This window comes from Tupaia chinensis, unplaced genomic scaffold (genome assembly GCF_000334495.1).
Source record: "Tupaia chinensis unplaced genomic scaffold, TupChi_1.0 Scaffold000477_1, whole genome shotgun sequence".
In the NCBI taxonomy this organism is placed as follows: Eukaryota; Metazoa; Chordata; class Mammalia; order Scandentia; family Tupaiidae; genus Tupaia; species Tupaia belangeri.
The window spans coordinates 2,976,411-2,992,401 of NW_006159986.1; the positions used below are offsets into that span (position 1 = coordinate 2,976,411).

The 15,991-nt window shown below is 51.1% G+C and overlaps 1 protein-coding gene across 1 annotated transcript; it reads right to left on the reverse strand.

Annotated features, from left to right (window-relative positions):
* Positions 1 to 8,899: 8,899 nt before the first annotated feature.
* Positions 8,900 to 11,739, reverse strand: KRT13 (keratin 13). The gene is made up of 6 exons (XM_027774771.1): positions 11,275 to 11,739; positions 10,149 to 10,231; positions 9,796 to 9,952; positions 9,454 to 9,615; positions 9,218 to 9,343; positions 8,900 to 9,124 (listed from the first exon to the last, which is right to left on the reverse strand). The coding sequence occupies exons 1-6, from the start codon at positions 11,737 to 11,739 to the stop codon at positions 8,900 to 8,902; spliced, it is 1,218 nt and encodes a 405-aa protein (XP_027630572.1).
* Positions 11,740 to 15,991: the final 4,252 nt, after the last annotated feature.

Consider the following 15,991-nt stretch of genomic DNA (forward strand, 5'->3'; position numbering starts at 1 on the left):
CTTCTTCTCTAGGCTTTGGTCAGAACATGCTGTCCACCATCAACTTGGGACCCCAAAGATGGCTGAGAAGCAGGCTGGGCAGTAGTCTAGGGGGTAGCCAGGCCACCCACAATTGGGCACGAAATGGAATAAAGGGTTCAAGGAGGCCAACGGCCATCTGTCTTAGCTCAGCCTGCAGGGTTAGGCTTCATCCTTCTAGTTTTCTCCTACAGCCTGTTCCATCCTTGAGGTCCATTTACACAAGTTCTGGAGAGTTTCCCACAATAAGAGACACCAACAATATATAGCTCCCATATCTCAACCTCTTCAATTCCCAACCAACACTCACCCAAAATACTGGGAAACCTACACCTGACCCACACAACAGCTTTTTCCTTCCAATGAGAGATTTCTTCAAGCAGCAAATCACCTGGGACTCCAGGCCCCTCCCCTGAAAACATAATTACTGTATCTTCTGTGTCAAATAACCACATCACTAAGTAGTGCCAAATCTGCTGCTGGCTCATGTTAAAGTCTAGTACAGACATGCAGTAACAAGTACACAAAGCCAAAGAAGGCATTATAGAATGAAAACAACTTATAACTAAGACATTTCTAACCACCAACTCAATGTTTCCAAAGATTCCAGGAAAGGTCTTACTCAGTTTTGATCATGGAAGATAGGGCCATTCACAGCCCTGGTTAGAATAGGGTTGCCTGACTTAGCAAATAAAAATGTATGCAATATTTGGAAGCTACTCGTACTAAAAATGGTTTGTTGTTTATCTGCCATGCCAGTGTAACTGGTGTCCTTTGCTTTATCTGACAGCCCTCAGTAAGAAAGCATCACTGGTTTTGGCCAGACAAGATACAGGGGTTCCTTCCCTCCTCCCCTCTGGCCCCATGACTGGCAGGTCTCTGGACAGGTCTCTGGGGCTTCCCTTGGAAAATTGTGCCTTTTTCGTCCCCTTATGACCCACTCTCAGTGGCTGCCATTTTTGTCCTGACTGGCCCAGGGAGCAATACTTGGAAACATGGGGGACGTTGTCCTCCCTCTTGTCCTGGCCATCTCAGTGGCATTCCACCCTGATGGCAGCTGCCTCACAGAGTGACTCAGACCTTCCTAATCTCTCTGCTCCATTTCCTGCTCCCCTGTCCCATGTCCCAAACTTTCACCTACCCTGCTGTCCAGCCTCACCAAGCTTGGGACAGTGTGAACACACACAAAATGACCCAGGAGGTCTTTCCCTGCTCCCCAGCTGCCCCTCCAGGGGTCTTCAGGAGAGCTGACGAGTAATGGCCATTGCCCTGAACAGTGGCTCCTCCTGAGACTGAGGGTTCTGCAAGGCGTCCAGCTTCCTAACATGCCAACCAAACCCCATCAGGCCTCAACTATACCCTGACTAGACCTCCCACTTTACCAGGCCCAAAATTGCCCCAGAGATCTCATCTTCTCCAAAATACGAATATATTTCCTCCCTTCTCTCCATCTCTGGGATGTGGTTGGGGCAATTGGTCAGGGCTTCAAGATTCTGCCCCAAACTGCTCCAGTCATGGTAATTCCCAGAGAGCCACTTGACCCCCATCTTAAGCCATACCTCTCCAGTGCTCGTGCTGACCACATCCGAGGGCCCATTGCCTTCTGCCTAGGGCCAGCTCTTCCTGCACAGCCACACTGGCCAACAGCTCCCATCTGGAAGAGTCCATGTCCTGCTCAGATCCACCGAATCCCTGACTCCCCCCACCCAGCTTTTATGGTCTGAAGAATTCCAGAGCGTCAGTTCTCTCCGCAATGTGCTTAGGGAACCTGTGATTTGTGGCAGATGCATGGCCAGGCCCACTGGGAGGAAAGAGCAGGCAGTTCAGCGTCCCGCGTCCCCCTTAATTCAAGCATCATTTAACTGAATCATAAAGTGAATTTCCTAGGCACCCTGTTTGATTGGGTCCCATAGCTTGCATTTACAGGGGCTGGTGTGGTGTAGATCTGACTCTCTTCCCACTAACAACAGCATGGCTACAAACCAGGCTGTGGGCTCCAGGCTGTAATTAGCCATGCTTTACATGTGGATTTGACCCTGTATACTGTGGATTTTACTTTCAAACTGGTCTGAGGTTCTTGGATGAAAGAAGCCACAGAGTCATTATGACCGTTCATAAAAAAGGGCCAGAAGAACGATACCAGCTTTTGGCCAACTCCCCCACATACTCCCCAACAGGTACCTGTACGAGTCTCAGCAGCACCTATCCACCCATCTATCCTCCCCAAACTCCACAGGGGAACGAAGAATGTGAAGTGTGCCCAGCCCTTTGAGAGCCCCACAGAGGAGCTACTCAGAGGGAGGCAACCCACGTATCCTGCTCATGCTAGCCACCAACAGCCCCGGGGAGGCCACCCAAAAGAGGGGAGGTGCCCAGGCAGCCCTCAGGTGCACTGACCCAGGCAGGAGGAAGAAAGAGTTTGGACTGCCTTGGGCAAAGCTGGGACAGTGTGTCTTCACGTTCCATCCACTCACAGCCCTGCCATGACAATGCTTTCTGGTCTCATCCCCGGCTTCCCTTGTTAGGGACAGTGTGATGCCTCCTGCCAGGAAGGGCCAGACACTCTTGGTCCTCTGAGGATAGATACTCTGCCCTCAGAAATGCCCTACTCATCGGATGCCCAGTTGCCTAACACAATGCTGAGTGGGACAGAGCCCTGTGTTGGGACCAGACCTAACTAGAACCTAGGGGCCCGGCCCCTCCACACTGTGTCCCTGCAGGCAACCAGAGGCACTGACCTGCTTTGTGGAGTGAACCTGCCCCCTGCAGGACCCAGGCAGGACAGACAATGCCTTGGGGGGTGGGAGGGGCAGAGAGGCCCTGACCCTTCATTACATCAAGGACTTGCAGAGAGGTGTCCCCTGCTCCAGATGAGGAGGAGAATGAAGCGTACAGGAGCCACACAGAAAGCACGACATTCAGCCACCTGTGAGAGCATTTGCTAGGCATCAGGCTCTCTTCCCTCTGGAACCTGACCTGGCTCGGGGGCACCAGGATACCACAGGAACCTTCCAAGGTTGATTCCTTTGTCGCCTAAACATAGTCCAGGAGAAAGCCTCATTTCTCCCCCAGATTCCTGGAGATGAACACTCAACCTTACAAAGGACTAGCCACAACTTGGACCTGTTAGAACCATGGATCCCAGCCAACACACTAGGTGGGTCACTTACCCAGCCTGGGTCTCAGTCTTTCTAGGTGTACAATGGGCACAACAGCTCCAACTCATGAAGCTATTACAAAGACGAAATGAAATAAAAGGTGAAAAGGAGGTTGGTAGAGCATGAGGTGCTAGAAACAGACTCGTGCTCCCCTTTATCATCATCCCCTTTATTCTGGCACCTCTTGCATCAGCATACACTCACTCACAAAGGCAGAGATCAGCCGGACACTGGCGATGGGACAGGGCTGCTTCCTCATTGCTGCAGCACCAGCAAGCAGTGATGTGAGCCTGGGATGGGCATGGCACCAGAGTCACCCCACAGAGGGGCAGTACTGGCCCAGCAGGCCCGAGAAATACGCCCTCCCCTGAATGGCTGCCCCATGCAGAGGACTAAGGGGATGCAATGGCATACTAGACAGAAGGGAGGATTCCCCATTCTCTAGCCCTCACACCCTTTCTCCCAGCTCAAGAAGGCTGAGTTGGCTTTGGCTTTGGCAGAGACATCTGTTCTTAGCCTGCTTCTCCCTGGGCTCCTGATGGGGCCACAGAGGTCCTCAAGTGGGTCCCAGCTCCTTAATGTCTTCCCTGGGTAAAAAGTCCCCAGGCCGGAATCCCCAGTAGGCCTGAGTCTAGCTCATTTTATTCTTCTACATGAGTGACTGACTACTCTACATGGGGGCTACTCCATGGAGTTTCCCAATGCCAGCTGAGAAAAGGAGAGGGCCACTCTGCATCACCTTGGCCGGAATCTCAGGGCTAGGGTCTGCCCTACGCCTAGCACAGCCTGGCATCTGGACCCCAGGTGCCTAGGACCAGTCATAGGTGACTCATTTTAAGGACCCGGCCACTCTCAGGCTGGGGTAGGGACTCCTTTTCTTGCACCCTCAGTGCAGTGCTCTCACTTACCTCTCTCATGTCCCATAGCCTGCATTTATTCATCCCCTCTCCTCCACTCAATACAGTTACTGAACTCCTGAGTATGACAATGATGATGATGAAAGTATCCCTGCCCTGAAGGAAGTCGGGGGTTAGTAAAGAGAACCAGAAAGGTCATGACCAGAGGAAATGTTCACTGAGCACTTCCTGTGTGTCAAGGGCTGTTCTAAGCACTTGGTTTTAATGACCTGCGAGGGAGGTAGCACTTAGCAGATGAAGTTGGGAAGACCAGGAGGTGAGGTAACCGGCACAGGGTGACAGATGCAGTGAGTGGCACAGCCTGGATGCAGACCAGGTCAGTGTGGCTCCAATCACTACAGGGATGGCCTTCAGCACTGGGGGCCGGAGAAGACTCTCAGCGAGCAGAGAGACCTGAGCTGAGCCTTGAAGGCTGTAATAGTGTATTGGTGTGCTGGCTCCTCCTACCTCCCTGCTGGTCCCTGAACTCCTTGAAGACAGAGGTTGCCTTTTATTTGGCTCTTTTCTCTAGGACCCAAGACAGTGCCTGCTATACAGCGGGCACTCTTTAAGAGCTGCTGACTAAATAGGCGAACTAGGAAAGCACACGGGTTTGGGGAGTAGGGCCAATGTCCTCTGTGATGCCTTAGTCCATAGCACAGCTCTGGACATATGAACTTTTTTTTTCCTTTTTTTTGGAGAGATTTTTGCTATAAGGCACATGCGCTCGCCAGAAAGACAGAGCGAGACAGAGAGACAGGAAGCAAGAAATTACCCCCTCTCCCCCCAGCAGAGATGGCTATGCTGCAATCCCTTCTCTTTCATTCTCCTTTCAGGATCTGGGCCACACACGCACCCATGCCTGGTGTGAATTTAAGCCACTGGGTCCGGGACTTGAACTGTGGTCCACTACATGGGAGTCCAGCAACATAGCCATTATGCCACCTGCTGGTCCCTTGTACCCCCATCTTTATTTTATTGGAGACAATCAGCTTTTATTTGAAATTCAGACTGAGACAGACATGCCTCCTCCATAGCACCTGGCTGGTTGGGGGCACTCCTAGGTATTACAGCTCCAGCATTGGCAGTGTGCTCTGGGGATGGCCACGCTGCAATCCCTTCTCCTCCATTCTCCTCTTGGGATCTTGGGCATGCAAACACACATACCCGGCGTGAGTTTAAGCCACTGGGTCCGGGACTCGAACTACGGTCGACTACATGGGAGTCCAGCGACATAGCCATTATGCTAACTGCTGGTCCCCGGACACATGAACTTGAACTGAACCCCACCTTGTTCTGCAGTGAAGGGTGGGCAGGGCCTGGATGGGAGCTGAAATCTCTCATTCCAGAAAGGGTAGGCACATTTCTTCTGGTGTGGCAAGCTGGTCCAGGCATGTCAGACATAGCCCAGGAGTTGGCTTAGTGTAGAGAAAGAGAAGAAAGATGATGAATGAGAATTCATCTATGGAAAGGCTGCAGAAGGGAAGGGAGGGGGGCATGAGGGGGGCAGGAAAACAGGGCAGACGGCCAAAGTGCCAAAGCTCCACCAACCATCAGGCCTAAAACCCCATGACAAAAGTCCAATGTCATCTGAGAAGCACTTCCCAGTTCCTTCATCCGTCTCTTCCATTAATAAGCATTGCCTAAGCCATAGGCCCTACAATACGGAGACACAGCCCTGTCCCCAGAGCACACTGCCAATGCTGGAGTTGTAATACCTAGGAGTGCCCCCAACCAGCCAGGTGCTATGGAGGAGGCATGTCTGTCTCAGTCTGAATTTCAAATAAAAGCTGATTGTCTCCAATAAAATAAAGATGGGGGTACAAGGGACCAGCAGGTGGCATAATGGCTATGTTGCTGGACTCCCATGTAGTGGACCGCAGTTCAAGTCCCGGACCCAGAGGCTTAAACTCACACCAGGAATGGGTGCGTGTGTGGCCCAGATCCTGAAAGGAGAATGAAAGAGAAGGGATTGCAACATAGCCATCCCTGCTGGGGGTGGGGGGCGGTGATTTCTTGCTTTCTGTCTCTCTGTCTCTCTCTGCCTTTCTGGCAAGCACACGTGCCTTACAGAAAAAACCTCTCTGTCCCAAAAAAAAAAAAAAATGATGGGGATACAGAGAAAAAGGGGAGAGGAAGGCCTTATCAGATGAAGTTACTCATTGAATGAAGGCCCCAGAGCGCTCAGCCTCCTGACTGCTTCACTGACAGCACTTTTAGGGTGGCAGGATTTGGGGATGGGCTGGAAAGACTAGTATAGGAGCCATAGCTGGAGAGAGGTATGCAGAGGCCAGACCACAGGGATCTATTGGGCAGTAAGGAACTGGTATTCCTTGTTGGCCATGGGAGCTATTGAGGCATCTCTAAGCTGGGAGGAAGACGCAGTTTCAACAATTGCCCCAGCTGGAGTGTGAAACAAAGTGAAGGAGAAACTCAAACTGGATGCAGAGAGGCTGTGGACACACCCAGACAGTCAGGACCAGGAGAACATTAAAGCTTTTAGAGAGAGGAAGCTGAGAGGACTCCCAGACTCCTGGCTTGGGTTTCTAGATCCTCTGGGATGGGGACAAGGAAGGAGCAGATCTGGAAGAACCCTCGAGTTCCTCGGGGCGTGTGAATTTGAGGAGGTACAGTCTGGTGCACAGCTGGGTGCAAGCATCTGAAGCTACGAGGGGCCTCTCTGGAGAATGGGACTTGGGAGTGGTCAGGCATGTGGGCCATTGTAGCCAGGGTCATTGCCAGCATGGTCCAAGGGGAGAACGAAGAGGAAAAAGAGAAGCTCAGGCTTGCCAGGTCCCCGGGAGAAGCCAGTATGCAAGGAGTAAGCGGAGCAGGGAGGCTGCAGTATGGTTGGGGCATGGAGGGACTGAGAGAGATCAGAGTGCAGAGAGAAGTGGGTGAGAGGATGTTGGTGCAGGCTGACCGTGGTCAGCAAGGACAGCAGGACTGGAGCCATCAGCCCAAAAGGAGTGTTCTCTGCAGTAAACCCAGGCTGTGTCAACTGTCCTGAGCCTCCTTCTCCCCAGATTGCTGCTTCATTGGCCCCTTGCAGCCTGCCCCAGAGCCCTCTGGGCCTTGTCCCCACACTTCTCCATCACCTGACTCTGCTACCACCCCCTCTCTGCCTTTATGATGCCATCCCATGGGGCTACATACTGGTTCGCTCACCCTGAGTGTGTTCTATGTGTCTAGGTTTACTGGGCCACATGATCTGTGAGCCCTCTGTGTCTCTGCTAGTCACTACTACCCCACATGATCAGCTGACCACGTGCCTTGTGTCCTTCATAGATGGGAAGCTCCCTGGGCCCATCCTGGCCCCGGTTAGCTGCTCAGCCAACCACACCTGCCTGACCCAGCCCTAAAAATCAAGGCCTTAGCAGGGCCCACCCTCAGAAACCAGGCCAGAGTCAAATTATGGTTGCAAAAAGGCAGAAAACTTTATTGACTTGTCTTTTCTTTTTTAGCAGAGAAGTTGAGAAATTAAAGAGCAATCAGGTTAGGGAGGAGAGGAAGCAGAGTGGGAGAGAAGGTCAGGAAGGGCTCTCGGAGCGGCCCGGGGAAGGGGGTCCCTGGGAGAAGAGGGATTGAGCCTCACATCCTGAGGCCCCTCCTCTCCCCTGCAGGAACCATCCCATCTCCTCGGTCTCCTGTCTTCTCCGTTGTGTGCTGCAGATAGAATGCAGAGGTTCCGGGCAGACTTAAGGCCTACGGGTTTCCACAGTGCGGCTACCGGAGGTGACATTAGTAGAAGCGGAAACCGTAGAAGAGGAGCTGATGGTGCCGGTTACTGAGAAACAGAGAGGCAGAGACACTCAGGCTGGGGAAGGCTGGGTTCCCCCAAGAGGACTCCCACACTCTTATTAGTCAGGTTGTGGGGACTCTTATTGGCCCCAAAGATAACTTCCCGCAAGAGAGCAAAGAGCTCTATGGGGCAGAGCCAACTGTTTCAAAAGGAAAATTAATAAGCAAATGACCACTTCCACCCCTCCACCCTTCACCCCACCCTTCACTCTGCACATCGGACCCCAGCACTGACGAGGCACCCCCATCCCAGCAGTGAACAGAAGCCTGAGCCCACCTCCCTCACAGAGATGTCTCCTTACCTCCTGAGGGAAAGCCAGTCATCCTGGAAGAGAATAGAGAGTAGCTGTGAGCAGAGGGTGACCGAGAACAGGTGCCCACCTGTGCTTCTGAGGGCGTGACTCGTCATTCACAGGCCCTGAGTGGGATGCTTTTCCCTAGCTGTGCCCCCAGCTCAAGGGGCCGCAGCATCCCGTACTCTCCAGGCCTGACTCTGTCTGCCTGCCTGTCTTGTCTGTCTGAGAGCCCTCAAGAGGAGACATTATCATCCCAAGTTTCAAGGTGTTTGCCAGAAAGCCTTGTCCTCCCTTGTCCTCCCTCTGGCCCATTCAGCAACCTCCACCCCTGCCCCTTCCCTGAGCCCACACAGATGGCTCTGTCTCTGCAAAAGACAGCAAAATCACCATATGAATGGTTTAATTTGACTGATCTGAAGACAAGCTAGTTTTGTTTTTTTTTTTTCTAATATTAGAAGTTCCCTCCATGGTCCTGTTTCTGCCAATCCAATTCAGAAGCCCAGACTAGAAAGTATAAAGGTATCACTCCTGCAGCCTCCTGAGGAAATTCCCCACAGTCTGATTCCGGAGAAGAGTGGAGCTCTGCACCTGGGTCTTCTTCCAGACTGTTTAAGCTAGACAGGGGAGGGGGTCTCCTCTCTGACGTGAGGGGGCTGATGGCTAAACCCCTGTCTGCTCCGACAGGAACAGGTCCTGTGGTCACATTCCCAGGAACAGGGCTAGGGAGGACCTACTTGGCATCCTGGCCCTCCAGCAGGCTGCGGTAGGTGGCGATCTCCTGCTCCAGCCGCGTCTTGATGTCCAGCAGCATCTTGTACTCCTGGTTCTGGCACTCCATCTCACTGCGGAGCTCGCTCAGCTGCGCCTCAATGCTGCTGATGAGCCCCTGGATCTGCTGCAGTTGCAGGGCGTAGCGGCACTCTGTCTCTGCCACTGTGCTCTCCAGCCCGGCTTTCTGGAGGAGTTGACAGAGAAGAAGTCACGGAGGAAGCCAGACCAGAGGGAGCCCTAGAAAGTGTGGCCCCTGGGCATGGGGCAGAAGGTGTACCATGCTCAGCTGGGACTGCAGCTCGATCTCCAGGCCCTGGAGCGTCCTCCTGAGCTCAGTGATCTCCGTCTTGCTGGTCTGAATCATGGCAGTGCTGGAAGTCACCTCCTTGTTCAACTCTGCACTCTGCAATTCAAGCAGGAAGAAGATAAAGGAGGAGTTCAGCTAGAAGACCCTGACCAAGAGGCTGTGTCCGTCTGGCACCACCCAGCTACATGAAGTAAAAGGGCAGGGACCTTGTTGTGGAACCATTCCTCAGCATCCCTGCGGTTCTTCTCAGCCATGACTTCGTACTGCTCCCTCATCTCAGCCAGCACTCGGGTCAGGTCAATGCCTGGGGTGGCGTCCATCTCCACATTGACCTGGCCTACCACCTGGTTGCTTAACTCCTTCATTTCCTGTGGGGATAGGAAAGAAAACTGTGTGAAGCTCCTCTTCCTCTCTCTCCTTGGCTCTGAAAACTGGTAGAATGTTCCGGAAAGCACTTCCAGGTCCCACAGTGGTGGCTTAAGTTTGGCTGTAATAGAGACCTTCCCTTTTCTCACTCAGTCCATGGCCAGCCTGTAATCCCTCCTCACCTCCTCATGGTTCTTCTTCATGAAGGCCAATTCCTCATTCAGGCTCTCAATCTGCATCTCCAGATCCGTCTTGGCCAGGGTCAGTTCGTCCAGCACCCTGCGCAGGCCGTTGATGTCGGCCTCCACGCTCTGACGCAGAGTCAGCTCATTCTCATACCTAAATTTTGTTGTTGTTGTTGTTGTTGTTTTGAAAAAAGCAAGACATACATGATATTAGACACTCCTTCTTCCCCCTGCAGTGTACTCTGCTACTTCTCCCAGAGCTCCTAAGATGCTCCTGTTTTCTTAATTGGATGAGCATTTGTCTAAAAGAAGAGACTTCTTCGCAGGCAGCAGGAGGGAAATATACTCACTTGAGTCTGAAGTCATCTGCAGCCAGCCTGGCATTGTCAATCTCCAGGATAACCCGGTTGTTGTCAATGGTGGCTGCCAGGATCTGCAAAATACAGGAGAAAAAGGTATAGAGGGTCCTTGCGCTTGGGAGGAGAACTGAAAACACAGGGGCAGGACCGGGTTCTCATCAGACACCGCATCCTAAGTGTCCCATGAGCTGGGACAAAGAGGCACTGCTCTCTGGGTCTTGGTTCCTCTTCTATAAATGGAGGGTAGAACCAGGTCCTCTCAATCTGTCCTGTACCTCTAGCCTTCCCTGTCTGCGCATGATGGAGAAGATCTGGGATGTGCATTTCAGGGGACAATCCTGCTGAGAAACTCCTTGGGTACCTATGCCTCAGCAGCCAGAGAACAGCCACTTCTCCAGGCAGCTGTCTCGAGAGTCTTCTCCTTATAGTCAGTAAAGCTGTATCTCCCCATATTCTATGGTAACTTCAAGGAACTGGACTCCCAGCAGCATAGAGGAAATCGGTAATTATCCCCATCTATTTGAATTTCTGGTCCAAATTTTTATATTCCTAAGTATTCAAAACCGACCCCCAGCATAGCCTGGTGGCTTTCTGTTCCTATAAGCTGGTGTCACAAAATGGAGGGCAACCAGGCTCAGCACTGCTGCCTTCTCTCTCAGTTGCTCACCACCAACTGGGAATACAATTTAAATGGGTCCTCTACAAAATAAAAAATTATCCCCAGAACCATGAATGAACATGTCTCCCTTTCTCTGTTCTAATTTTAGTCATTCTTAGTGGCTTTTAAAACTGTCATGTTTCCAAATAACTCAATAGGCCGGGATTATAGAGATGGAGTCAGTAATAACATAACTGTTTAGAAAGCAGTAAAAAAGGAAGGAAAAAATGGCATGAGTAATAACAATAAAAATGAACCATGTCAGAAAATGCATCCGGGGAGTTGTGACATGAGAAATCCCTTGAGAGCAGAGACCATTGGGAATAAAGGATTAGAATTTTCCCCTGAAAGAAGCGTGTAAATTTGATCCACACCTGGTCCTAGCCTATGACACTGCTTCTTCTGGCCATGGGAGCTCTTCCCTGCACTGAGGAGTTTTCCTTGCCCTCCAAGGCTTACCTTGCTCCGGAGCTCATCGATGGTCTTGTAATAAGTGCTGTAGTCCCGCTCAGGGCTGGTGGGGCTCTGTTTCTGGTGCCAGTCACGAATCTTCACCTCCAGGTCAGCGTTGGCCTCCTCCAGAGCGCGCACCTTGTCCAGGTAGGAAGCCAGGCGGTCGTTGAGGTTCTGCATGGTGATCTTCTCATTGCCAGAGAGGAGGCCACCATCGCCACCACTGAAGTCACCAAAACCACCACCGAAACCAAAACCTCCACCAAAGCCACCTCCAAAGCCACCTCCAAAGCCACTACCAGCCCCTCCACCAAAGCCACAGCTCATGCCGGCCCCATAGCCCCCAGCTGATCCCCCAGACACAAAACGGGTTGAACAGGTAGAGATACTGCGACCTCCTCCCAGCTTGCAAGAGCCACCTCCGAAGCCACCTCCATAGCTGGCGGAAGAACTCTGCAGGCGACAGCTCATGGTGAGAGGAAGGTTGAGAGCAGGTGCAGACACAAGTGTAGCTTGGCCTGGGCCGAGGACTGTGGTTCTTCCTCAGAGCAGGTACCTTTTATACACCTTCCACAGGGGCTGGACATCTTCCCTCCTCCCCTCCCCACCCTCTGACTTGGTGCCAACTGCACTTCTGTTTCCCACAAGCCCAGTTAGCTACACTCTCCAGGGTGGGTTGTGCCTTTTGGGGGTGGCTTTTCTTAAATCCTTAACAAAAGGGATGATTCAGAGCTAACAGTGTTCTACATAAGACTACCCTTTTGACAGCTGAATCCTCATTCACCTCTCTACTTAAGGAGCTCACTTCTGCAAACTCTCAGCCCCGCCCAGTATGAGAATGGGGCTGAACCATGAAGATCTGCCAGGGACTCTGCCAAGAAAGGGTGCTTTGGGGAGGGGGGCGTCACTGCAGCCATCAGCCTCCCTTCTTTCCATCTTGCAAACTCCTAACTGGAATGTTCCTCATCTTTCTTAGCATTTTGTCTACTCCAGAGCTCCCAACGACACTGATGACAAACTTTGCTTGGTCTTGTAGAATCAACTGCCTTGCAAGTATTATATTGAGGCTAAAAGAAATAGATCCAAGACCATCAGAAGTCACAGTGACAAGGACCTTACAGGACCTTAAGAACCATAGAACACAACAGAAGAAACTGAGGCACAGGAAGAGGAAGCAACCCTGGGCATTATAACTAATAGTCTCAGAGCCCTTACCATATGCTGGCATGAGCCTAAGTACTGTACACCTGCTATCTCGTTTCATCTTTATGGCAGCCTAGTGAGGTGGGTCTGACTTATCCCCATTTCACACATGAGGGAAACGAGCCTTATAGGTAGATACAAATCCAGTTATGTCCAATACTAAGGCTTTTTTTTCTTTTTTGCTACACACTGTATGCATTCACCAGAGAGATGGAAAGTGATAAATCAGCCCCCCAGACACAACCAAGGGGGATGATCATGCCACAATCCCTTCTCCTCCATTCTCTTCTTGAGATTTTGGGCACACATGGACATGCACCCAGTGTATTTTTCAAGCTTCCAGGTTCATAACTCAAACTGTGTAGTTGGCCATGTAGGATCCAGCTGCCTTAACCTCCACACCATCTGCTGGCCCACTAAGGCTCATTTTTTGGTTATATTTTTCATAAGTATAAGTCCCAAGTGTCCAGCCTGATGCACTTTTACATACATATGACCTGTGTGACCCCACCCAGAACATTTCCAGCCCTCCAAAAGGCCCTTGTACCTTTGCCCATTATCCCACCTGCTTCGTTGATCTAACCAATCCATCCAGTTCTGTCACCATAGATCAATTTGGAGGTTCTGAGCCAGGGGCTACATTGCTTTGCATAGAGTACTTGACAATGTATGGAGACATTATGATTGTCACAACTGGGGGATGCTACTGGTTTCTAGGGGATGGAGACCAGGGAGGTTGCCAACATATCCTACAATGCACAGGACAGCCTGCTCAACAAAGCACTATAGGTCAGAAGGCCATAGTATCAAGGCTAAGAAGCCCTGGATCAGTCTGACCATGGATAGTCCCTCCACTATTCTAACTACTTTAGACACACAGCCAAGGTCCCTGGTGCGAGCAGGGCCTGTCTAATTAATGCCCTAACCACACGACATGTCAGCTCAAGAGTTTTTGACTGAGAAGCCACGGCAGAGGCTGTGGTCCAGGGTTTGGGGCCAAGATCTCTGCTAAGGGTCCTGGAATGTGGCTGAGAAACTCGGGGACTATGCAGTGACCCTACTAGAGGAGGTTTATCCTTTCAAACTGGCAGATAGGCCTTGAGGTTGCTTCTCAAACACCAGGCCACAAGAAAACATTTCCAGGGCTGAGTATGGAGGGTCCTGGCCCCAGGAACCCAGCTCACACTTGCCAGGTGGCTGTGGATAAACTCTAAGGAGCAGCTTGCAGCCACAAGGGTCTGGGTGGTATCAGGCCAGGGGCTGGGCTGAGGTGGCACAGGCAGAAGGTTGTCCTGGAACCCCCTTCGCTGATTCAGCAAGGCCAGAAAGGAGAGCTCTGAGTCAGGGCTGTCTCTGCCTTTGTGTTCTGGGGTAAGAAAATGGCCCATGTTCCACCCCAGGGTTCAGCACCGAGGAGACCCAGGGCGTGCTGCAGGCACTCAAACACCACTATGAGGCCGATTCAGGCTGACCCCTGACCCTGCCCAGCCCTTCTGCCCCAAACTGATGGCTCAGCTCTCTCTCTGAAAAGACATGATTCAGCCCAAAGCAGGCACTCTGGATCTCGATGGAGGATCAAATCTGACAGGAAGGTGATTAATGGAACCTGCCAGGACTGTGGTGACAATGCCCCAATCCTGGCTGACAAGCAGGTTGGGCCAACGCCTCTTAGAGTAACAATGTAGCAGATCCTCCAAACACAGTGACCATGACATGCCTCCCCTGGCAGGGGCAGGGCACAGCCCCTCCCTCCTGAGCAGGAACTTGCAATACCTGGACACAAATGCCTTCCTCTGACCCTGTGAACTCCAGGGCCCACAGAGCTGGGTGACATGTACAGGCCCCCCTGTAGGACCCCAAGCAGCCACCCATTAGAGGGGCTCAGAGTCCCCTCTCCTCACCCCAGTCCTAATGGAGACAGGACAGAGGGCTGGGCCTGAGGCATTTCCAGCTTGTCTTAAGCTTCTTGTTTTGCATTTTTTGGCAAAATAACACCAAATTCAGGACCCTCCCCAGTAACATTTCAAAGAAAGGAGAGAGACCCCTGTTCTGTGAACACCCCCTACAAACAAGGCTGTGCTTCACTCACAACAACGGAAAAAGTCTTATATTCCCCCATTTTAGGGACAAGGCAGCTGAGGGTCAGAGGGGGAAAGTTACTTGCCACAGGCCACGTGAAGATGAGCTTGATACCTGGCCTCTGCCTCTCTCTACCTCACTGTTGGTGTCTTGGCAGCCTTGCTGTGATCTCATATGCATGATCTCTAGTGCTCCATTCTGTGACGTCATTACTTATAATAAAAGTATATAGTTTGGAGTCTCTATCCTGGGTTCTCAGAACAGAGTTCCTAAGACCCTTATAATCTCCTGAGCAAAAAGGGTACTAGGAGCATCTTTTATTCTAATACTTCGTCTTTGGCTGCAATTTCTAACACACAGCTCCCAACCCCTTGGAACTTCTGGTGATAAGAAAGTCTTTTGTTCCTATGAAGTGACTCTTGGTGGACTTCTGAATGGGAGCTAGTCACCAAAAGGCCTTCAGGAACCTCCAGTCCTCCAAGAAGGGGACAGGAACTGGAGACTGAGTTAATAATCAGTTATGCTGGGACCAGCGGATGGCATAATGGTTGCATTGTTGGACTCCCATGTAGTCAACTGCAGTTTGAGTCCTTGACCACTGATAGCCTAGGTTCTGTGAGTTGCTCTACCACATTATCAAGTCCAAGAGAAAGGTCATGGGGACCTGTGATTTGTAGCCAAGTTAGACAGAAGTTGTGGGCAACCTGGGGACCTACTACTTGTGCTCGGCATCTGAAGTGGGAAGCAGTCTTGTGGTACTGAGCCCCTAACCTGTGAGGTCTATGCTAACTCTAGTTAGTCTCAAAATTAAATAGACTTGGGCTGGCTCTGTGGCACAGTGGTAATGCATTGTTCAAGGGAAGTTGGATGGTGACCCCATAGAGACCAAGGTTCAAATTCCTGACCTAGTTAGCCTAGGTATATATGCAAGTGCCCAAAATCCCATAGGCTGGAGAACTAGAGGAAGGAGATCTTGGGGTGACCAGACCTAATGAAGTGTGTTCCTACCTCTCTCTCTTGAATAAATAATGAATAAAAAGGGGAAGAAACATTTTAAAAATAAAATAAAATTGAATTGACTTGTAGAACACACAGCTAGGGTCAGAGAATTGCTTAATGTGGGAAAAACCCACACATCTGGTCATAAAAATGTTCTGTACTGAGTGTGAGGATAGATATAATGGAAAAGCAGTTTGTTTTCCCTATATTCACATTCTACATATGTTCAAAGACAACAAAAATAAACTAGCTAATACTTATGGAAGACTGTGTTAAACACTCTACGTGCATGGTCTTACTGTGTCCTCAAAATAATCTCTACCCCTTTTATCACACCCTCTTTTCAGATGAGACCGGAAAGGTTAAACTCAAAAGTACAATTGTGCTTATGGAAAACCCTTTCAGGCCCAAGCTGGCATCATCCCCATCCAGGCAAGAGCAT